Below are 23,102 nucleotides of genomic sequence, written 5' to 3' on the forward strand. Positions count from 1 at the left end.
CATCCAATAGCCGATGATTAATAAATCAATGTGCGCTAGCGATGTTAAACAAAACAAACTTATAACTTGTCACGTAGAGTCAAGAGGAAGATCTCAGACTAGAAAAGGAGGAAAACTGTGGATGAAACAACAACTACAATTATTTACAAAATGGAGGGTGCAGAAACTGTCCACGTTAAAACGGACACCGCCGACTACACATTGAAAGGACATATGTGCGAACTTTCAGCATTTGCGTTTGTGCCTACCAAACGTGATAACCCACCAGAAAGAACAGTATTTAATTCCGTAGGAAAGGTACATACAGTCAGCAAACGCCATAGATATGGTTTGTTGTCCTTGGATACGGGTTTTAAAACTAAAGTCGAACGTGTAATAATATTGTATCATAAGTCTAATATGAACCATATATATAATCAAACCCAAATGAGGTGTAAAATTATTATAAAGCATAACCGTATCAAAATACGGTATCGGCGTTTAAAAAAAAAGAAAAAAGGCACAACTTTAAAAGTGTATCGCATAGTATCGCGGCGGCATAGTATTAATACTATTATAAAATCGAGTATATCGTAAATTCGATATTCGTTATCCGGGTGAAAAACACTGGAAATTTTCATTTGAGGGGCTTATGAAAACAGTTAAAGAAAAAATTATTATCTAAAGATAGTTCTTTTAAAGGTCTTCCATCAGCAAACAAATCTATCTCATTCTTGCTATAGCCAGAATGTGTCCACAGTCCCTAAGGTCGACGATAGTCACTTTTCGCACCCTTGTTTTGGCTTCGTACACAATAAATATGGCATATCTTACTGTAATTTCACTTGAAATCCATATTTGGTAAAATGTACAATTTGTTTAATGATAAGATTTTCTTCAAACACATTCAGGTGCATTAATAATGTTAAAAAAAAATAAAAATTCAATATCAAACGGTGATTGGAATTTTTCCAGCATTCTTAAAACGGAAACTTGATGTATTCAGTTTATGGTTATTGTAAGGAGATGCAAAGTAACGTCATTGGAATACTGATGTCATTCAAATTCAGAATGAGCTATATTATTACAATGCTTCATCACATTAAAATTAAAACTGGTCTACTAACCTTAACCCCTGTCAAATTTCTATAACAAGCAGACAAGGGTATTTTCTATTTTTTCATAATTCTGAATAAAATATTAATTTTAAGTTTTAAAAGATCAAAGAAATAAAAAGTATGTTTTGTCAGATATAATATTATATCAAAAAAGTACTGTTGGATAGGTTTTATTTATTTTATATGAAGCCAAAACAAGGGTCCGAAAAGTGACTGTCGTCAACCATAGCTATTTCAATTAAGATGGTCCAATTGGATGGAGAAAATAATGCAAACTGGTTTCTGAATTTTTTTTTATCATAATTGGGGGGAGTGGGGTGTCATTTAAAATAGAAGGAATTAAGTCCAAGAGCTTAATATTTGTGTATTGAAATTGTCAGTTTCAGTGATTATCTACATGGTGAAATGTAAAGTATATTTGTAATTGTAACCTTTCTTTTTATGGTTCCAATTTTTGGCATCTGTTGCACAATGATGAAATTGTGTGACTAATGTTTGGTGTTTTGCATAGGCCTATACTGATACATAAACATCTAATATGTATCACTTTGGGATGAATTAATTTCATACTGGATATAGTTTCACATTTGTAAAGACATACCGTTATTCTGAAATACGGCATTAGTTCAACCCGTACCCCTCTTTCAATGGTTAGGGTTAGGCTTAGTCTTTATAGCTTTTGATATAGAGGGGTACGAGTCAAACTCTTTCCCTGAAATACATACAAGAGACCATTCATCATGTATATTGAAATAATCATTAGACAGGATCCTGTGGAAACACATATTTTGTTAACTAAGTGTAACTATGAAATTTGATGAGGCTTAAAATTGTCTTAAGTCTCTCTAAACATTCACAGTATTATGTTCATTATTTTAAAAAGGAGCATGTGCACGGGAAGGTTTCTGACTTTTAGGGGTTGAAACCCAACCCCCTCCCACTTAAGCAATTTTGTTTTGAAAATATATTTTCAGCGAGAGCTTAACATGACTCAACCTTCATATAAACCTCCCACCCACTGCTAAATATTCAGCACATGCACCTGTTAAATCTGCACAGGTTAAAACAAATTTACTGATATCATATGCTGTATAATAGCGTATATATTGCATTGTTTTTACTGTTTTACAGATCCGGCACCCTGAGTCCACCTACGACCGACTCTTTCCACCGAAATTAGGATTTGACAACAAATTACATCGCTGTGACAGGGAGCATGCCAAACTGCAGGGACTGACTGTCAATGAAGAGGTAACTAGTAGTATGTGGGTTGTGTGAAGCCTCCCACACACAAGAACTATCAGCTGAGCAGAATGTTACTTTAGACTTTTTGATGAGTTAAGTGCTGAGCTAGTTTGCTTACGACTGTCACGATGACACCACCTTGACCAAATTTTCATGTTTCCATTGGTCAGTTGGTAAATTCAACTCGGCTGATAGCTCATGTAGCTCGCACATGATGAGGTTTTTGCCATGCATGGTCGAAAATACCAAACATGATAGATATTTTCCTCACGATGACCAGGCGAGTTGAAACACTTGGCAAAAATTGCCCAAGCAAGTAACTTTTTGCTCTTCTAATAGCTCACGCGTGTTGAAGGCTTTACACGTGCACATTTCGGGCAAGAAGTAGCCCAGTGTTCAGGTCAGTCGGTCTAGGATCCATTCATGTCAGTGAGCCCATTGGGCTATTACTTGTTCCTTCTGTGTTCCTTTCTGAGGGATGATGTACTGTCCTGTCTGTGGGATGATGCATATAAAAGGCCTGTTGCTGCCAATTGAAAAGATCAACCCTTGCCTGCTATCGACCCTGTTCGGGCTGCTTGTGCACATGCCAGCATGGGCAACCCCCTCTCCCACCCACCCTAAACCTTTTCCTGTCCTGGACAGAGCTGGCGAAAGTTGACACCTGCACCTATGACAGGCATGTGTCACAACAGCTTGTTGTGAATGTGCACATTAAACCCTATGACCTGACCTGACCTAATTGAAAAGAGTAGCACATGGAATGGCAGCAGCAGCAGCATGTTCCTGTCTAATTATCTCTGTACTCCATAACCATATGCATCCTTATACAGGGTCATGCTGGGGTGTCGTTAAACATTCATTCATTCATTCCTTATACAAGGATAGCTCTGGGTGAGCAGAAAAGTTTGCCAAATTATCTATTAAACTTCAAAAATTGCAGAAACACAGTTATTTTGTAACCACCAGTTCTCCAGAGGGCGTATTCACTGGGATGGTACAAAATGGCTGCGCCCGTTATATACTAAAACGCAAAAGAAACGCAGGTTCTCATTAAATTGGATATAAAATATTAAAAAAACAAAACGAAATGAAGATTTCAACATTTATTTTGGAGCTACACCAATTCGGCACACATTGGTGTTGGAAATTTTTGATTGAATTCCTTTTTGGCTATTGTTTCATGTCATAAAGTAGGGTGGGGGTCCATGTTAAAAATGTGAAAGAGACGACCTGTAGCATTGTCAAAGTCAGTATCGCGTGTGACCACCCTGGGCATTCAAACAGGCAGTGCAACGTCTCCTCATTGAGTTGACAAGCCGTTGAAAGAATGCCTGAGGGAGTGAGTTCCATTCATGGACCAATGCTGCCTCCAGCGCCTGCATATTCTGAGGTTGTCCGCGAGCCTGAAGGCGACGTCCGATTTCATCCCAGACGTGTTCGATAGGCGCCATGTCCGGTGATAAGGCTGGCCACGGCAACGTTGGGATGTTGTGCTGAGCCAGCAACGCCTGTGTTGCCCTGGCAGTGTGCGGCCTGGCATTGTCTTGCTGCAGCAAGCGCACACGTGGGTGAGCGGCAAAGAAGGGAACGACGTGATTGTTGATGACGTCATTTTGGTACACGGCGGCATTAACGCGTTGTCTGAACACATGAAGTTGTGTTCTGTGGTTGAATGAGAACCCACCCCACACCATCACACTACCCCCGCCCCATCGGTCGGCCTGCAGAACGCAGCAGTCGGAGTAACGTTCATGTCGACGTCGCCATACTCGGATTCGGCCATCAGCATTGGAAAGATTGTAATGGCTCTCATCAGTAAACAGAACTTGTTGCCACTGGCCACGTCGCCATCTTTGATGTTGTTGCGCCCACTGTTGACGTTGTTGGCGGTGCCGAGGGGTCAATATTGGTCCCACATAAGGACGGCGGTTACGGAGTCCTGCTGCCCTCAGACGGCGTCGGACGGTATCGGCGGACACTGGACCACGTGGACCACGCACCTGGTGAGCGGTGTTAGCTGCTGGCAGCATCCGATTCCTATGGTGGGTCACCCGGATGTACCGGTCTAGGGCTGCGGTTGTCACCCTCGGGCGGCCGGTGCGTGGTCGATCATTCACAGATCCAGTGATTTGGTGACGTTGAGAAAGGCGTGCGATTGTCGAAACATGACATCCCAATTGTCTGGCTACAGCAGTACGGGTCTGTCCGGCTTGCAACATCCCGATGGCCATCCCTCGCTGGAGTTGCGTCAGTCGCGGCATTTTTAAAATGTGATTCTGTTGTCTGTCACTACTCAAATTGAATTTATGCGATTAAATCCAGGTGTGTAGGCTTTATAAGCATTTCAATGAGTGTGTTTGCACTGGATTCATGATACGGATGATCCAGCACGTGCAAACAACGTGTTTTGAGAATTCGTGACGTCACACAGGTAATGAAATTGACACGCAGGTGGGACTGCGGTGTGGGTGTGTGCCATGTCCTTTAACACAGTTGAGGTTCAATTCCACCAAAGCTACTGCTTTACAAAGTGCAATTCTTTCGCATTTTCAGGACCTGCGTTTCTTTTGCGTTTTAGTATATTTAATAGCCGTCACATTTAACTGTTTTATTAATTAACTATACGACTATACTTGTTGATATTAAGCAATAATGTGCGTTATATATTGTTGAATATGCATACCAGCTCAAATGCCTTGATTGTCCCTTCCTTTAACCATTACGCCATTGTTTTTCGCTATTAAACCCATTTTCTCACAAATAAAATTGCACTTTACTTACATTTTATTATTTAGAATATACATTTCCATTCACCTGAAGTGTTTTTTGGTAATCCTGGTAATCCTGGTTGTTTGTAATACCACAAAATGCATTTTTCGTATTTCTTAAAAACGCACACGCATCTAAGATTTTTGTTGTTGAGCAGACACGGTCTAATCTATTTTTAGAGGGGATCTTCCCGTTTCAACGTCACAGATGTTGGTATACCATGTGACCGTTATCATTTTGGTTCAGTTTGTTTTCTCGTGCATGGTTCACACAATCAACATCCGATTTGTTGTCGTTTACTTGTCGTTCATTTGTAAGGTTTTTCTTCACAGTTCGTGAACATTTTCATTAACAATAAAGTTCAGACAAGTATCTCAATACAAAATGTTACAAACCCTTAAAACCAATAATTTTGCTAAGTCTTACGATATCTGGAGAGGGGATACAACCTTGGGGGGTGGGGGTAGGACAGGGGGCACAAGCTATATTGTTACCTTTATTTTCTACCTGGGGAGGGGAAGTGCCTCCCCACCTCTGGTTCCTACAGACTGTACTACTACTACTACTACTACCAACAATAATAAACGGTGCATCTAATTGCTAATAACAATAGGTTACCCACTAGTACCCGGTGCCGAATAGCAAATGTAGGATAATTGCGGTTTATATATCAAATTTATTATTTCAAACACTGTAGTATAGTCAGCATGGTCAGTGACGGACTATCATTGTCATCTTATTCCGATTCAAGTAACACGATTGCTGCAGCAGCCACTTCCTCAACAGAAGCACACATGTTGGTAAAGTAATTTCCTGTTCCAAACTCATTCCTTTCGCTGTCCAGGACAGAATAGTTGGAGAGGTGAAAGGAACGCACCCCAAGTTTGTGTGCACTCTGGGAAATTTCTGTGCTTCGAGCGACATCTACCAGTGACATCAGAATACTAACTTTCAAAATTATTTCAAGTAATTGGGTCACGGGGATTCACATGGTATTTATCGATATAAAACCTGTTTTTTCACTCGATTTTTAAAAATGTGATCTAAGTGTGTTACAGTTTTGTAGATTAAGCAAAATTATAATTAATTTTCGCGGGCTGAAACTAGGGCGTGTGACTTTATCTATTTCTTCAATTGTTTGGTAGACAGGGATTCTTCTGTAGGGGTTGGTGGTGTCAGTTTGAACTGAAACATCTTAGTTGGTGGAGTCAGTTTGATCTGAAAAGTATCCTTGCATGAATTCAGCTTATATACATCTGGGTGTGTGAGGAGCAGCTGACACCTCTGGGCATAATATTATGGGAGGTAGTATATAATCACAAATACACAGTACTATGATGCATTCATTAAAACAGGGTTCCTGCAAGAACAATGAAAAAGCTGCTCAATTGGAAAGGCTATCTCACATTATTTTACTTATATGGTGGAACAAATAAATTGGTACCATTGAAGTTTTGCCACCATGAGTGGTACCAGTATCTGATCTGTCCCATGAACTAATTCAATTCAATTCAATTCAATTTATGGTACATAACACTCACAAGGAGCAGGTACAATAACAATAACAATTACATATGTATGCATTACATAGTAAAACATGTATGGTTAACAACTAATAGGTCCATAAAAGTATTTACATGCAGTCTAGATGAAAGACCATTTATATTACAAGTTTGTTTTGACAATTGATTTTTAACTAAAGTGTCTTATATTTGCAGGAAAATTCCAAGGTGGTCCCCACTTTGTCTTCGTCTGTGTATGGTCACCGGATGCACAAGAGCTATGACAAACAGGATCGAGCTCATGTACGAATCGCATTAGTTAAGGCGGAGTTCTTCAGAAGAAATGGGATTCCATATCCAGAAGATAAAAATTAATGAACACTTGGAAAACCTTCCCCCCCCGATGTATGTGTTAAAGTGACCATTAACATTTGTAGTGATGTCTTTCAATTTATCATTGCATTTGGTAAACTATTTCATTCAACTTGAAAGAATGTACTGTTTATGCAATAATGTAATAAGTTAGGAGCTGTATAAATCATATATAATTTAGATTCCAGTATATTGTCTTGTATAGGTTTAGAAAGATGAAGTTTATTTTATATCAGTATTCATTTATGCAATAATATAATGAGTTAAGAGCAGTATTGTTTACGGTTTAAGCTGTCATTTCTGACATTTGCCAAATGTGTTTTAAAAGTTGAATTTGGCAAATATATGTCATTACCAAATGAATTACCATTGACATCCAATAGCCGATGATTAATAAATCAATGTGCTATTTTTTTTAATAATTCTGTTTAGCTAAATGAATTTGGCTACAGATTTTAAAAATAAAATTTGCCAAAGTGCCATTGATTCTTGACGTGCAGCTTAAACCCTGTGTTTGGTATATAATTTACATTCTAGTGTATTGACTTGTATAGGTTTAGAAAGATGAATAATGTGTGCCCCACAACCAAACACCTATTTCAGGGGCATAGGCTGGGGGGTTCGGACCCCACCCCACCCCACCCCCGCTGAAGCAAATGGTCCACTTTCAGAACAGTTTCTGGTGGTGCAAAACAAAATAGAAAAAGTGTCCACTTGGTTCATATTCGAACCCCCTGAGGTCCAGATCATACTGCAATCTCCAGAGGAGTAACATAATGTGATATTTACACTGCTTTATATTTACACATGTGTGTCCTTTTCTAGCTTCCTTAACAACTGTATATAGTGGATACGGATTGGTATATTATTTATTTTACAATATATGGTCAGACCTGCTTAAATAGTCACCTAGAACACTTGTTACTGGTCTCACAAATGATATACTGTGGTATATATTAACCTGTAGTAAGCAGCCACCTGTCTTAATTAGTCACCTAGAACACTTGTTACTGGTCTCACAAATGATATACTGTGGTATATATTAACCTGTAGTAAGCAGCCACCTGTCTTAAAGAGTCCCCAGTTCACTCCTTTGGGTGGCTGCTTAATGTAAGTTTTATCTCTGTGTGTTATTTGTCAAATAATCTGCTAGAGAATGTTACAAGTTTAGTTTCTTTTAAATAGGTATTCATTTCCATTTACTGGTATTGTACTTTTTTTTTAAAACCTCCCATAATATTGAGTAATATTTTCAGCTTTTCTTATGTAACTGGGATACATGTCTAGATAGGTTTCTTTAGCCCATTTTTAAAACTTATTAAAAACAAAAGTGTACATTTTATGATAATAAATTTATTTGTCCTTTTATAAATTTGTTTGCCTTAGTATACTATAGTTGTAGAAAATGCCATAAGAGCACTGCAGCCAATGCAACAGGTAGTTGTAATTGTTGCAGTGGAATAAAGAACTGCTTGTACAAAATATCATTTTAATTTCTGTACATGTATTATGGTTACAAAATACCATGTCCTGTGCCTGGGGCAAGTGGAATATGAAGGTTGGGTAGTTGTACTCTCAATGCAATGACAATAATTCTTATTTGTAAATAATATGATTTTCACACAATAATCAAAATAAATGTTCAACATGTATAAATTGTACACACATAATTAAAGCTATAGTATGTATAATTTATGATTAAATAAGTATAATTTAAAAAGTGGTGTATATATGATGGCTAAATTTAAATAGCTTGCTATTTTTGCATTTATATGTGATAAATAACTACGCATTAGTCCATTTGTCACAAAGTAACCATGGAAATATTAAAATAATAATGTGCTGCTACTGGGTGTAAAGAGAATCCTTGTCTAAAAATTACAAGTACACTGACAAATCTACATCAGGTTTATTTAGGCTGTTACATGCTTTATATAAATGTAAAATGTATGTTCAGCTCAAAAATTGGGAACTATTGGGCTATTTCTCATTGCAGCCAGTGCACCATTACTGGTATATCAAAAGCTGTGGTGTGTTATCCTGTCTGTGGGATGGTGCATATAAAGATCCCTTTCTAAATTAGTGGGTTTCCTCCCTAAGACTATGTCAGAGTTACCATTGGCATCCAATAGCTGGTGATTAATAAATCAATGTGCTCTAGTGGTGTCGTTAAACAAAAAAAGTGATGCCTGTGCAGGTTCTGTACCAGGGGTCTGTGAAAGTGGGGCACTGGGCATGGTAAATGGTGTTTGAACAGGCTTTTTTTTTTTTTTTCTTCTTTTTTTTTTTGGGGGGGGGGGGGGGGGGATTTAAATTATGAATACGAAAAAATAGGGGCACTAGCCCCCTCAGCAAAACCAGGTCTGCGCCTGCTTTATTTGAATACTGAAAATTGACATCTGTACACCTGTTGTTGGGATATATTTTATGTGTTCAAGAGCGTAGCATTTGTGAAGATGAAAATATAATCTTGTGCCGCTGAAATTGCTTGCTTTTTCTGAACTTGCTGTCGGTGCCGTGATACCAGTCTAAGAAACCAAAAGTTCCATAGTTTGTGTTGAATCTGCAAGAACAACGTTTGTACACATTACGTATTAAATATTGTTTAAATGAAGCCCAAATATATAGTTATTTTAATAGCAATCATATTTTGTATTATTTTAGTACCATGGTGACCTATCATTGTTCATAGCCGTTCTATCAGCAGTGTTTTGATTGGTCTGATGGCAGGTCACGTGGACACGGTTTTTGCGTTACTCGTATCTTCTAACATACTTTCAAGATGAAGTGGGCAGTATGATTTAATATTTTCGTGAGACCGCCAGAGGGGGGTAAAGTACTCCACAGAATAGAGTACAAAGCTTGTGTGATATACGGTAGATAAAACTATTATCAACAGGACCTCGTTTCCATTGATTTCCTCAGCAATTCAGAGCTATTGAATTAGCAACTCTAAATGGGCCTTCACTCGATTTTAATGAGAAAACAAAAGTTGAAAGTTTCCCGATTTTTTCTTCTTCTTATATGTCAGATTGGTGCTTAGAATAGCAATTTTTAGGGTAGTTTATTTTATTTCATAAATCTCTTTAGCAATAATTCACTTACGGGTCAAATGAAAATTGATATATTTCTAGGTCATACTTCGGTCATTTAATTAGTACGTTACTGTGTTTTAACTCCATCAAAATTGATTTTGGGAACATACCTAATTACCTATCAGTGTCATTGGATACATAGGGCATCTTGCCGTGAGTGTGCCTCTCAGAAAGCACGTGCTTGCCTGTAGTGACGTCATATTAAGGAGTGGCGCCGTATGTCCAACAACGGTAAACAATTGCTCTTGGCCCCTTGCTTATAAAAAAAAAATGAGTCTAAAATCGAGACTCGATATAATAGAGTATGGTAGTTTAACGTCATGGCAATGTCATTCAAATTATATGCATGTGATGGCATGAGAGATTTTAAGTTTTTAAAGTATAGGCCCTGCACGGGTGCCAAAAATAGCAGGATAGTTTTATTGCGTTGGCGTGACGTAGGCTTACATGCCAGTTATTTTAACAGATTAAAAAAAAAACTAATAATAATAAAAAAAAAAAAAAAAAAAAAAAATCCATTGCCATATAATCATGGTCGCTGCGGGGGAAAAACCCCTGAAGAATGTGTTACGGAGCATTACTTACTTGAGATGGTGAAAATCGTGGAACTCTGGCGACGTGAGGAACGGCAGGTGGTATCCGGAGTGGTGTATGGAGGTGACTGTCATGGCGGTGAGGTACCACAGCCACGTGGTGACCAGGTTGGAGCCGCACACGAGCGGCGACACAACGAGCGGCATGACGTTGGAGAAGACGTACTCAACGGGGTGCGCGTACACCGAGATCAAACTGACAGGGGCGGTCCACTCGTGGTGTTTCTTGTGGATCCACTTGTACAGCAGGGGGTGGTGCAGCAACCTCCAGTGAGAATGGGGTGCAAGTTAAAGTTTGTTTTGTTGAACGACACCACTACAGCACATTGGTTTACTAATCATTTGGTAATTCTGACATGATTTTAGAAAGGAAATTTGCAACAATTTTTTTTATTAATAGCAAGGAAGGAAATGTTTTATTTAACGATGCACTCAACACATTTTATTTGTTTATATGGCGTCCGACATATAGTTAAGGACCACAGAGATATTGAGAGAGGAAACCCGCTGTCGCCACTTGATGGACTGCCATTTTCGATTAGCAGCAAGGGATCTTTTATGTGCACCATCCTACAGACAGGGTAGTACATACCAGGACCTTTGATATGCCAGTCCTGGTGCACTGGCTGGAACGAGAAATAGCCCAATGGGCCCACCGACGGGGAATTCAGAATGACACGAGGTCATATAATAACGGGGGGGGGGGGGGGGGGGGGGGGGGTCATTTAAAAAAAAAAATCAAATTAACGTTTCTTCGTCTTTTTTCTTCTTTTTTTCTTCTTTTTTTGGGTGGTGGGGGTGGTGGTGGTGGAGGAGGTGGTAGACAGTTACTCCCTGTCCGAACACCTCATCCCATGCTATCCGCTGTATGTACGGTCATATTTACAACATAAACTCAAAGATTAGAGCTGTTTTTGCTTCCCTTGCTGGAATGAGAAATAACCCAATGGGCCCGTCGATTGCGCATCAGGCAAGCTGTTAACTTAGCTCGGGTGTCCTCTAGCGTTCCCCTTTGTTTATTTGTTGTCCCCAACAACATATAAACAAAGAGTAGGGCTAGAGGACATTCGAGCTATTTATAACTAGACTTTTTTTTTTTTAAACCCACACATTTTGAAGACAGGTTCACGTTACTTCACTGTCTATTTAAAAATAAAACATAACAAACAAAACTGACATTCACTAAAACATTTGTAAAATTTAATGATTAAATTTATTAACCCCAGAAACAATTTTGATAGTGTGTATGTAGGAAGAAAGATGGAAGGAAAGAGAAATTGAATTTAAAGATTAAATTTCGAGAGAATATTACACAATTGTATTGTCATTTCCATGGGGATAATATGTATGATATAATTTAACAAGAGATATATGGCGTCAGACGTCATGGGCTACTCTTTTCGTTTAGCAGCAAGGGATCTTTTATATGCACCATCCCACAGACAGGGTAGTACATACCACGGCCTTTGATATACCAGTCGTGGTGCACTGACTGGAACGAGAAATAGCCCAATGGGCCCACCAACGGGGATCGAGCGAGCGCTGTACCACTGGGCTACGTCTCGCCTCACTGTTAACAAGAGGAAACAAAACGAAAGAAGAGAAGGATTGGGGGTGGATATGGTGTGAAAAAATTTAGGAAGGTTGAGTTCCATATCTAGCAGGGAAAAAAACCCAGTTGACCGATAAACTAATTGTTTTAAACAAAATTTAAAATCTTTTTTTTTTTTTTTTTTTTTTTTTAAATTGCTTAATCAAGATTGCTGAACTAATGCAGAGTTTTCTGTTTTATTAGGGCTGGATGTTTTGGTTGACGTAAATACCTGTGTGAATAGTAGAACCCCACTTCGTGAATGACACTGCCTATGATAAAGTCTCTGAGAAAGGAAACCGGATTGGGTAGCGAGAACGACAAATCACAACCACGCCATTTTTGCAAAAAGAAAACTCCAACTGCTATTGGTCCAGAGATGAAGATAAAATTAAACAATGCTGTCAACAGTGGTTTCTTCAAACTGCTTAGTGTTACCTGAAATGGAAACAAATTAGTAGTAATTCTGTGGAGTATGCTATATAATATATATGTCTTGAACGCATCTAAAAGTCTGTGATGTTTAAACAGGGAAATACCCGCTAAACATAGACTATAGTATTGGTAGGAAAAAAGGAAATGTTTTATTTAACGACGCACTCAACACATTTTATTTACGGTTATACGGCGTCAGATATATATACTGAACAAAAAAAGAAACTTCCGATTTGTACATATAGTATTTGTTGTGTTAAAGAATTCATTGTGTAATGAAATTATATAGGTAGTATTAGCCTTGAGCTGTATTATTAGGATTCATGAATTTTATCGATTATTTTTGCACTGTTAATCGTCGACAACGTGAAATTCAATTTGCACGTGCATGCATGGTTCGACATGTCCCGTGTAGTATTCGGTCAATCTGTTTTATTTGTCTTACTGACATTTTTGTCAAGTGAACGAAAACGCTTCAAAATTTGTAAACAAATTGACGTTTTTTTTACATTGTAGCATTTTTAGTATGCCAAGAATACCCAATAATTTACGTGAACGGGCGATTGGCATGCTTGATGCTGGCATGTCGACAGAAGACGTTGCAAGTCATGTTGGGAGTTCTAGTCGAGCGATACGAAATCTTCGCGTAAGATTTCGAACGACAGGAAGCACCAACGACTTGCCACGTCGTGGACGTCCGCGTGTTACAACACGTGGTCAAGGCCGCTATATCATGAACACGCATTTGCGCAATCGATTCCAAACTGCCACTGCTACTGCCGCTAACACACCTGGGCTTCATAATAACCGGATCAGTTGGCAAACTGTTCGTAATCGTCTGCGGGAGAACGGTTTACATGCACGACGTCCTTACGTCGGATGCGTTTTAACGCAACGTCATCGTCTAAATCGTCTTAATTGGGCACGTGTACACACTCGTTGGATTCGGCGACGCTGGAATACCGTTCTTTTTTCGGATGAATCCAGATTTTCTTTACAACATGGTGATGGCAGGGTGCGCGTCTACCGTAGGAGAAATGAACGCTATGCTGACTGTTGTGTTCTTGAACGAGATCGTTTCGGGGGTGGGGGTTGTGTCATGGTCTGGGCAGCCATTGCCCATGGTTATCGTTCACCACTAGTCGTCATTGATGGCAATTTAAATGCTCAACGTTACCGCGATGACATTCTCGCTCATCACGTCATTTCTCTGTTCCATAAAAATGCCAACATCTCGATTTTTCAGCATGATAATGCCACCTCTCATACAACTAGAGACACTGTAAATTTTCTTAGTACAAATAACATTGATTTCATTGATGACTGGCCCGCTAAAAGTCCTGATCTCAACCCCATCGAGCATGTCTGGGATAGTCTGGACAGACGATTGAGGCGTCGTCCCAACCCACCCGCTAACGTCAACGAATTTCGTCAAGTGCTCATTCAGGAATGGAACAATATTCCACAGGAAGAAATCAACACTAGTCAATTCTATGCGCCTGCGATGCACTGCAGTGGTCAATTCAAGAGGTGGTCATACCCGTTATTAAGTGGGTGGGGTTTTTTTTAACCCCTACCACACTTGGTCAAAATTTCTCCCAGTTTCTGTTAACCTATGGCCATGATTTTTGCACCAAACGATGCATCATGGAACACCCTTTAAACGCATATATAACAATTATTCCCCCGGTTTGTTTTCATCAAGTTATGTTCAAGCAAAGTTAGCGGAAGTTTCTTATTTTGTTCAGTATAGTTAAGGACCATACAGATATTAAGAGAGGAAACTCGCTGTCGCCACTTAATGCATGGGCTACTATGTTTGATTAGCAGCAGTGGATCTTTTAGATGCACCATCCCACAGACAGGGTAGTACATACCACGGCCTTTGATATGCCAGTCGTGGTGCACTGGCTGGAACGAGAAATAGCCCAATGGGTCCACCGACAGGGATCGATCCCAGACCGACTGCGCATCGACCACTGGGCTGCGTCCCGCCTAACCCGATAGTATTGGCTCCATATTCATGATTACTTCTGAGTATTAAGGCCTACATACATGTGCGCTTTTAGAAATATATTAAAAAAAATTAATGTGTTTTGGGGTATACAAACACCAGGATGACAAGAAACACTTCGGATGTTCGAAAATGGATATTCTAAACAAAAATAAGTAAGCAGCTTCTTTATTTAAATTATCAAAATCGGGCTCTAATAGTGAAGTGTTTAAATATAGGATTTGCGACTTGGATTTTAAAAGTATAATTCCATAATGGGCGGGGGGTGGGGATGTTGAGGATACATGTACTAGTATTTCCAGTTCAATGTTTTATCCAAAATTTAATATTCTGATTTAAAAAAATAATAAATGACTCCCGGGGGGAGAATTGAACCCCGGTCTCCCGCGTGATGGGCGGGGATACTCACCACTATACTTCCGAGGACCTGACGCAAATGATGTAGACCTATTGATACCGAAAACACACGAGTATAAAATTAAATGAACTGTGTAGCTAATTCAGTCTGAATCGTCTGATAAACTAATCAGGATATTCTTGTATTGCCAGAGAGAGAGAGAGAGAGAGAGAGAGAGAGAGAGAGAGAGAGATTGGATGTGGTGTGTGTGTGTGTGTGTGTGTGTGTGTGTGTGTAATTGTTTCATGGATAAGCTATTATAAGGTTTAAACTTTGCGACATTAGGTTCCAAACTATACCATTGAAGGTAGTACTAAACCAAATAACTTCCGGCTGGGTCAAAGTTCGAGGTGCACCCGACTTTTGATAGAGAAGTGAACACCACAAGTCCTGTGATTGGTTATAAATGTGAGTGTGTTGGTTGTAAAAAATAATAGTTTCATCTGGGTAAAAAAAATGTGCAATTTTATTTCATGTATTACCAATGTGTCAAGTAGCCTTGTACTAGAAACATGTATGGGGTACCTGTAAAAAAAAGTACTCAAATTTTGTGCGAAACTAGGGTAGTCATAGACGCTACCCGTTATCTCAGAAACGAGCAGCTTGACCCCCATTTTTTTCTGATTCACTTTAAGTGTAAGGGGTGGTAGTATTTATATCCGGGGCGTTTATGTCGGTTGATACGTTGCAGGTAGGAGTTTTAGCCACATATGTTACTATTGTCGTCTATGGGATTTGATTTGGTAGTATACACCCTGAATCTACTCAACATATACTGTACGGTAGGCCCACACTGATGTCCACCTTTTCCTCTCTCTCTATTTCTCTTTGACATCCCATTGTATTTATGTTTCAGGATGAAGTACATTTGTTTATTTTGTCGGTTGTTATTTTTGTCCCCAACATTTCGAGATTTTCTTTTCAAGCACTTTACCTTGAACTAGTTCACACGACATAGTCCAGTGGAAAACGCTTGCTTGAAGCGCCGTCGGTCTAGGATCGATCCCAGTTGGTGGGTCCATTGTTTTTTTTTGTGTGGTATGTGCTATCATATGTGGATGCTGCATATAGACTAACATATGTCTTGCTGCTAATTAATCGGAAATAGCTGCCAATTGCGTGGCGCAGCGGGTTTTTTATTCTCTCATTATCTGTGTGGTCGTGTTGGTCATATGTATGACGTCATATAACCGTAATTAAAATGTGTTGACTGTGTCATCAAATAAAACATTCCTCAATGCCTTTCTTGCTCGTACGGCCACTGTCAACTTGAGAGACAGTCCCATATTGAATATATAGTCCATAGGGTTGCATTGTCGAATAGTCCATAGGGTTGCATTGTCGAATAGTCCACTGGGTTGCATTGTCGAATAGTCCACTGGGTTGCAGTCGGGGGTCGTAAAACAAATTAAGCACAAAGTACTGAGGGGGGGGGGGGGGATGTTACTCACGGAGACTCCAGTAGTTATGGAAGTGCATTTTATCCTAAAAGAAAATACTTGTGGATGTGGTAGAAGCCGGTGGATCAGTTGATCAGGCCATTATTTGTAATGCACACACACTAAGCCCTATACGTCGACTAGCTTCTCACAGTGGTATAGCATTATTTGTAATGCCCACACACTAAGCCCTATACGCGGACTAGCTTCTCACAGTGGTATAGCATTATTTGTAATGCCCACACACTAAGCCCTATACGTCGACTAGCTTCTCACAGTGCTATAGCATTTTTCAACATTACGTTTTGTATCGACGGGGCGAGACGTAGCCCAGTGGTAAAGTGCTCGTTTGATGCGCGGTCGGTTTGGGATCGATCCCCGTCAGTGGGCCCATTGGGCTATTTCTCGCTCCAGCCAGTGCACCACGGCTGGTACATCAAAGGCCGTGGAATGTGCTATCCTGTCTATGGGATGGTGCATATAAAAGATCCCTTGCTGCTAATCGAAAAGAGTAGCCCATGAAGTGGCTACAGTGGGTTTCCTCCCTCAATATCTGTCTGGTTCTTAACCATATGTCCGATGCCATATAACCGTAAATACAATGTGTTGAATACGTCGTTAACTAAACCATTTCCTTTCTTGTATCACGCGTTAATTTAAAATCAGTCTAAATTACAGTTTTACAAGATCACATCCTATTAAAATGTTTACAAATAGAAATGATAAACTTACAGGTTGGTTAACACCTGGCTGTGTTTTGAACTTCAAAACCCATCGTGGTCGGCCAGTCAGATCAACGAAGAGAAAAAGTGTTGTGATACTCCAAAAAGTTACGAACAGCACCACCATCGAGCCTGCAAAGGAAGAGAAAAAAGTGTCCACCTGTTTTCATTAAGCTTTAGACAGGACTGTAGATACCGAGTCTCCAACCCCCAACCCCCACCCCCACCCACACCACCACACCCACGCCCACGTGAGGACGAAAATGTTTGGGTTTTTGTCCTATTCTATAAAAATTAAAAACAAAGTCTGGCTTGTTCCTCCCAGTTGGCGACCCCCCCCCCCCCCCCCCACACACACACACATACATACACACGAGATATCGTTCCTAAGAGCCTGGACATCGGAGGTGTATGCACTTGATAATATCGCGATTAATAAGTTAGAAATTAATATTAGCTAAATAATCTTCCGCAAAAACAAGAATGCTAAACATCGCTGTTAGTGTTACGTTAGAGCTCGAAGGATTATATATTTCCAAAATATTGGACTCGAGTACTTGAGGGTCAAACTCGATCCGGACCCGAGTACATGACAATTAGATGATAATGAGACTAAGGAATAAAGTAAAATAGTATTATGCATCTTAAAGGGACAGACCCTAGTTTCAACCCGTGAAAATTAACACTACGTTTAGTTAATCTACAAACCTGTAACACATTTGGATAAAGTTACAATCGAGGGAAACATGAGTTTGTAACTTTGAAATGGTGAAATACCATCTAAAAATAAATTAAAACTCGACTCCATAACTGTTACTTCTCAGACGCACGTGCGTTTTCAAAAATATGACAAATGCATTTTGTGATATTAAAAACACCAGGATGACCACAAACATGTACGGAAATTAACGGAAATTAATAATCTAAACCATAAAATCTAAGTAAAGTATGATTTCAGTTATCAAAAACGGCTATAATAGTAAAACATATACCTTAGTGTTTAAAAACTAAGGTATGTCCCTTTAATTGCAGCGCTGAACATGCCAAATCATGACATTGTATTGCATTCTACGTGCATATTCGACTTTTATTTTTCCTCTATGTCTCATAGCCCTATAAACTGGCGGCAAGCATATGACAAAATGTAAAAAAAATATAAAATAATAATTAAATGAAAGTGCTTTTCCTTGCACGGGTGCTCGAGTCCTGTTTTTTTTTTTAGCCTATGTGAACTTATACTGTCAGGTGTATGTGCTAAATTGCAGGGGAAAAATAAATAGTTTGATCTGACGACTCACCTATTATCGACCTGAATGCATAATCGTCTTGAAAAACAGATATTACTTCTTGATACAGCTGCATTTCTTAGCGTTTTGTGTGGATCGTACAACTTATCAGTAAATATTGCCATTGAACCAATATTTGGTTTAGTCACTGACTCGAAACATAACCATGATAAACTGTCACGAGAAATCAAAGTTCACTTAAAGATACGGATGTGTTTACCTACATATAGTCAAACCTTCCATTAAGGACACGTCCGCAGATCTAGAAGTTTTAGAAGAGGAGGCACTCCTCCAGAGGCGGATCCGGGGGGGGGGGGGGGGAGGCAGGGAATCCGTCTACCTAAAGATAACCAATTGCCACTTTTTCGGGCTTTGATAAAAAAAAAATCCATTAGGTTGCCCTTTTTATAAGATGGTCCATAAGTGCCTTTTTTCGATTATAAAATAAAATCCCTATCTATAATATACCAGTCGTGGTGCAATGGTTGGTACGAAAAAAGCCCAATGGGCCCACTGGAGGGGATTGATCCTAAACCGTCCGCGCATCAGGCGAATGCTTTACCACTGGCCTAACAGAACATCAAAGAAAATATTTGCACAGGTTTTGATCGTTCGTAATAGTTTAAATATTATAAGTAAGAAGTTGTACACAAAGCAGGATAATTTGACGAACTTTTATAATACATTTCTAAATTAGTTTAACTAGGCCTACCATCTATCTATCTATCTATCTTTCAATATCTATCTATCTATCTATCCATCAATCAATCAGTCAACCCATCTATCAATATCAAGAACTGGTTTATTTCACGACGCACTCAACACATTTTATTTACGGTTATATGGCGTCGGACATATGGTTGACCACACAGATATTGAGAGAGGAAACCTGCTGTTGCCACTTCATAGGCTACTCTTTTAGCAGCATGGAATCTTTTATATGCACCATCCCATAGACAGGATAGCGCATATCACGGTTTTTGATATACCAGTCGTGGTGCACTGGCTGAAGCGAGAAATAGCCCAAATGGGCCCACTGACAGGGATCGATCCCAAACCGACCGCGCATCAAGTGAGCTCTATCAATATCAAAATAAATATCTATCTATTTATCTTTACATCTGTCTGTCTGCCAGCCATGTCTGCCTGTCCGTCCGTCCATCATGCCTATCCATTTACCCATCTATTCTATTAATCTATTTCTCTCTCTCTCTCTCTCTCTCTCTCTCTCTCTCTCTCTCTCTCTCTCTCTCTATCTATCTGTCCGTCCCTCTATGCTAGTATTTATTTTGTTATATATTACCTCCCCTACCCGTATCGATTTGGCAATGTCAAGGATGAGATAATTAATTGTTGTTCAAAATTTTGACCATTTTGTAATTGAATTATTAATATTCTTATCACTGGCGGATTCAGATGGGATGACCTTAAAAACACACACAACAAAAACAAGAACAGAAACACCAAAATTTACACAAAACTTGAATTACCCTGAACTACCCCGAATTTCTATATAGATCTCGCTCTCTTGAAAAACTCGGCTCATTTGCCTTAGGCAAGCTCAAACTCGCCCTTTTTAGAATTTTGTTACCCTCCTTTTACAAAATCCTGGATCCTCCCCTGCTTGTCGTGTTTATTGTTAGTTCGTTGGTGCTGCAGTCCTGTAATCCAATCTCTAAATGCGACGCTTAATTAGAAATTATGTAATGTCTCCAATTAGTGTTTCCAACCGTGGATACACCAGGCAGCATCACGTTTCAACAAGAAGGATTATTCTGTTTGTGGTCTGGCAAAAACTGGTACTCGTCCTTGGGCAAAACTCTTAATTTGGTCGGGATAATGTTAAGTCAGAGGTTGTGCCTACGACAGGCGTGCTTGAACAGTTATATCTATCTATCTATCTATCTATCTATCTATCTATCTATATATATATATATCGACACCCACGTACCCGTAGAAATAGGCATGTGTTAAAGCTTGGTGGAAAAGAAAAGGAATACATGTAACGGAAAGGAAAGGAATGTTTGTATGGATTACTATAATGATAGACAAATCGCCCGAGGTGCCATGGGTCGCTGGATCGATTGCTCTCCACGGATATTGGTTTTACCCTCCCCTTCTGTGTGTGTATGTGTCTCTCACTCTTTTTTTTAATTCTGTCTGTCTCTGTCTGTCTGTCTGTCTGTCTGTCTGTCTCTCTCTCTCTCTCTCTCTCTCTCTCTCTCTCTCTCTCTCTCTCTCTCTCTCTCTCTCTCTCTCTCTCTGAAAACAGGGAATCTGTTATTTCGTGATCAAGAGAACCGGACCTCGTTGTCACCCCTTAAATCCACCCTTGTTAAGTGCCCAAAGTAAATCTTGCTTCGTAAAACCGATAGCTGGTGATTAATAAATCAATGTGCTCTATTGGTGTTGTTAAACAAAACAAACGTTAACTTTAAGTTTCGTAAAACCAGGCTGCGTGTTTTAGTGTATTTGTGCTTGATTTATATATAATTCAGAAACAAACGGCATTCCAGATTTATTTTATCAGTGTCAAAGAGAAAACTGTTGTAGTAGTATGCACTTGTTGTTAACCAATTTACGAGTGACTTGTGGAAGAAACCGTCTCTGTGTTGAGACCGTAGGCTCATAATCAGAACACCTGACCCAATTTCGTGTTCGAGCGAAAAGATGCGAGGATTTCCGATTGACCTAAGCTGCGTGTTTTACGTAACTTCATACTATATTCTAGACACCTATTTTTTAACACGAATTTAATGCAATCAGCTGAAATGTTAGGATTAAAACGTCTAGTAATTCCCGCTGATATCGGCCTCGGTGGTATCGTGGTTAAGCTATCGGACATAAGGCTTTGTAGGGACTGGGTTCACCTCCCGGTACCGGCACCCACCAAGACTCTTTCACTAACAGCTAACCACTAATCCACTGTCCTGGACAGATAGTTAGGATGTGTGCCCAGGACAGCACACTTGAACGTTAATTGGATATAAGCAGAAAAATTATACCTATACATGAGATGAAAGGACGATTAGACTACTCGTGTGAGAAATACCTGCTAAGTTTAAATATTTCACTGCCAAAAACAGGTTTGCGTCTAATTTTCAAGTAAAATAACAAATAACGTAAATAATTATAATTAATCAAGGATAATATTGACGAATAGCGTATTTTTGCATTTAAAGCACTGGTTTCAGAAACAGTTATTGCTTAATTGTATAGATAATTATCTCGAACAATATCCTTTACGTATTGGCCAGTCCTTTTGCAAAATTATAATTAAAATTATTTACAATTTTAATAAATGCCTTTGGCCAAAATTCTAACGTTAAAGACAGAGTGTTAATTTTATCTAATAATTTTTCTATAAATAATTTGAGATATGATCTACTGAATTCAGGAAAGAGGAAGAAAATTATTATTTGAAAAGCAAATTATTTTTATATCCTGTTTTTGTACAATGATTTGAACAGGGCAGTGTCATCAGGGACTGTAATATTTTGATGGAAATCAAAATGTTCTTCCAATCCGCCTTAGAGCATACCATCACAACCATCAAAATGTTCACTGAGATATTTTGTGCATGTTGCAGCTTGTCAAACCAGTTTTAGAAGTAGTAGATCTATAGTCCGTCCCACAGGAATTTACTACAAGTTATTTATTTCTGAGCCGATTGTTTTGTACCGTGCACACAAAAATATTATTATTATTATTTTATTTTTTTTCTTCTCCAAAACACTACTTTTCTTCGGGATGGGCGTGTTCGAAACCCTAGTGGTATATGAGCACGTTAAACTAGTTAACTACCTACCTTTTCTTCTTACGTCAAACCAAACTGAAATTATTAACAAAAAACACTTTTGTAGAAGGATAGGACGGATTATAGCCCTAAGAAATATATATTATTCTAGGGAGTGACTGCATCTGACTGATTTGGTGGAGCATAAACTCGCGATTTTAAAAAAAAAGAGAGAGAAAAAAGCTTCCTTTGCACTCAACCTTGTAAAAAGATGCGGTTTTTAATGGCTTTGTTGTTATTAATATAATAAGGCTTCACAATTAAAATACTGCATGCATATACACTCATACACACAATAAATCCACAAATAAATGTGCAAATAAACGAAAGCACGAACGCCTAAACTAGGGTTGTTAATGTTACCATGACCCGAACGTAGTTGATATGAAAGTAGTAGAATCCATTTGTCGTCTTAGAAATAAAACGTCATTCCTGATTGGTCAACTACTGATTGACAAGCAAAAATAGGTTAGCCCCACCTCATTTTTGTAAAGAAGATGGCGCCTCCTATGTGGGTGAGGTAGAAGTCACGATGATTACTCGTATATAGCAGTTGACGACGAAACAGTCCCTAACCGCATCTACCTCGTAAGTTGATATGTATGAAGCCGGTTTCCAGTTCGATCTCTCGGCACTGAACTGTGATGATGTATCGCAGTATAAATACCAAACTTCGACAGAGACCTTGCCAGCCGCCGGAATGATGTGATTCTTACAATGCCCCGGTGTTTTGGACGAAAACGGGT

At 39.2% G+C, this 23,102-nt stretch overlaps 2 protein-coding genes across 2 annotated transcripts; one reads left to right on the plus strand and one right to left on the minus strand.

Annotated features, from left to right (window-relative positions):
* Nucleotides 1-125: 125 nt before the first annotated feature.
* LOC121388282 (uncharacterized protein C5orf49 homolog) lies at nt 126-8,356 on the plus strand. Its single transcript, XM_041519563.1, has 3 exons — nt 126-297; nt 2,229-2,348; nt 6,833-8,356. Exons 1-3 carry the CDS (start codon nt 151-153, stop codon nt 6,989-6,991), a joined length of 426 nt encoding a protein of 141 aa, XP_041375497.1. The 5' UTR covers nt 126-150; the 3' UTR covers nt 6,992-8,356.
* Nucleotides 8,357-8,883: 527 nt separating this feature from the next.
* On the minus strand, nt 8,884-23,083 carry LOC121388281 (fatty acid hydroxylase domain-containing protein 2-like). Its single transcript, XM_041519562.1, has 5 exons — nt 22,836-23,083; nt 17,285-17,406; nt 12,500-12,705; nt 10,669-10,941; nt 8,884-9,551 (listed from the first exon to the last, which is right to left on the minus strand). Exons 2-5 carry the CDS (start codon nt 17,399-17,401, stop codon nt 9,422-9,424), a joined length of 726 nt encoding a protein of 241 aa, XP_041375496.1. The 5' UTR covers nt 17,402-17,406; nt 22,836-23,083; the 3' UTR covers nt 8,884-9,421.
* Nucleotides 23,084-23,102: the final 19 nt, after the last annotated feature.

The sequence above is a fragment of the Gigantopelta aegis genome, chromosome 14 (genome assembly GCF_016097555.1).
Source record: "Gigantopelta aegis isolate Gae_Host chromosome 14, Gae_host_genome, whole genome shotgun sequence".
Lineage (NCBI taxonomy): Eukaryota > Metazoa > Mollusca > Gastropoda > Neomphalida > Peltospiridae > Gigantopelta > Gigantopelta aegis.

What these genes read in the sequence shown, in the direction of transcription:
- LOC121388282 (XM_041519563.1), top strand. Translation starts at nt 151, where the DNA reads ATGGAGGGTGCAGAAACTGTCCACGTTAAAACGGACACCGCCGACTAC. An exon ending in TATTTAATTCCGTAGGAAAG is followed by an intron (nt 298 to 2,228) that starts GTACATACAGTC and finishes ACTGTTTTACAG; the next exon opens with ATCCGGCACCCTGAGTCCAC. An exon ending in GACTGACTGTCAATGAAGAG is followed by an intron (nt 2,349 to 6,832) that starts GTAACTAGTAGT and finishes TTATATTTGCAG; the next exon opens with GAAAATTCCAAGGTGGTCCC.
- LOC121388281 (XM_041519562.1), bottom strand. Translation starts at nt 17,401, where the DNA reads ATGGTGGTGCTGTTCGTAACTTTTTGGAGTATCACAACACTTTTTCTC. An exon ending in AGCCAGGTGTTAACCAACCT is followed by an intron (nt 12,706 to 17,284) that starts GTAAGTTTATCA and finishes TTTCCATTTCAG; the next exon opens with GTAACACTAAGCAGTTTGAA. An exon ending in CACGATTTTCACCATCTCAA is followed by an intron (nt 9,552 to 10,668) that starts GTAAGTAATGCT and finishes TTGTTCTTGCAG; the next exon opens with ATTCAACACAAACTATGGAA.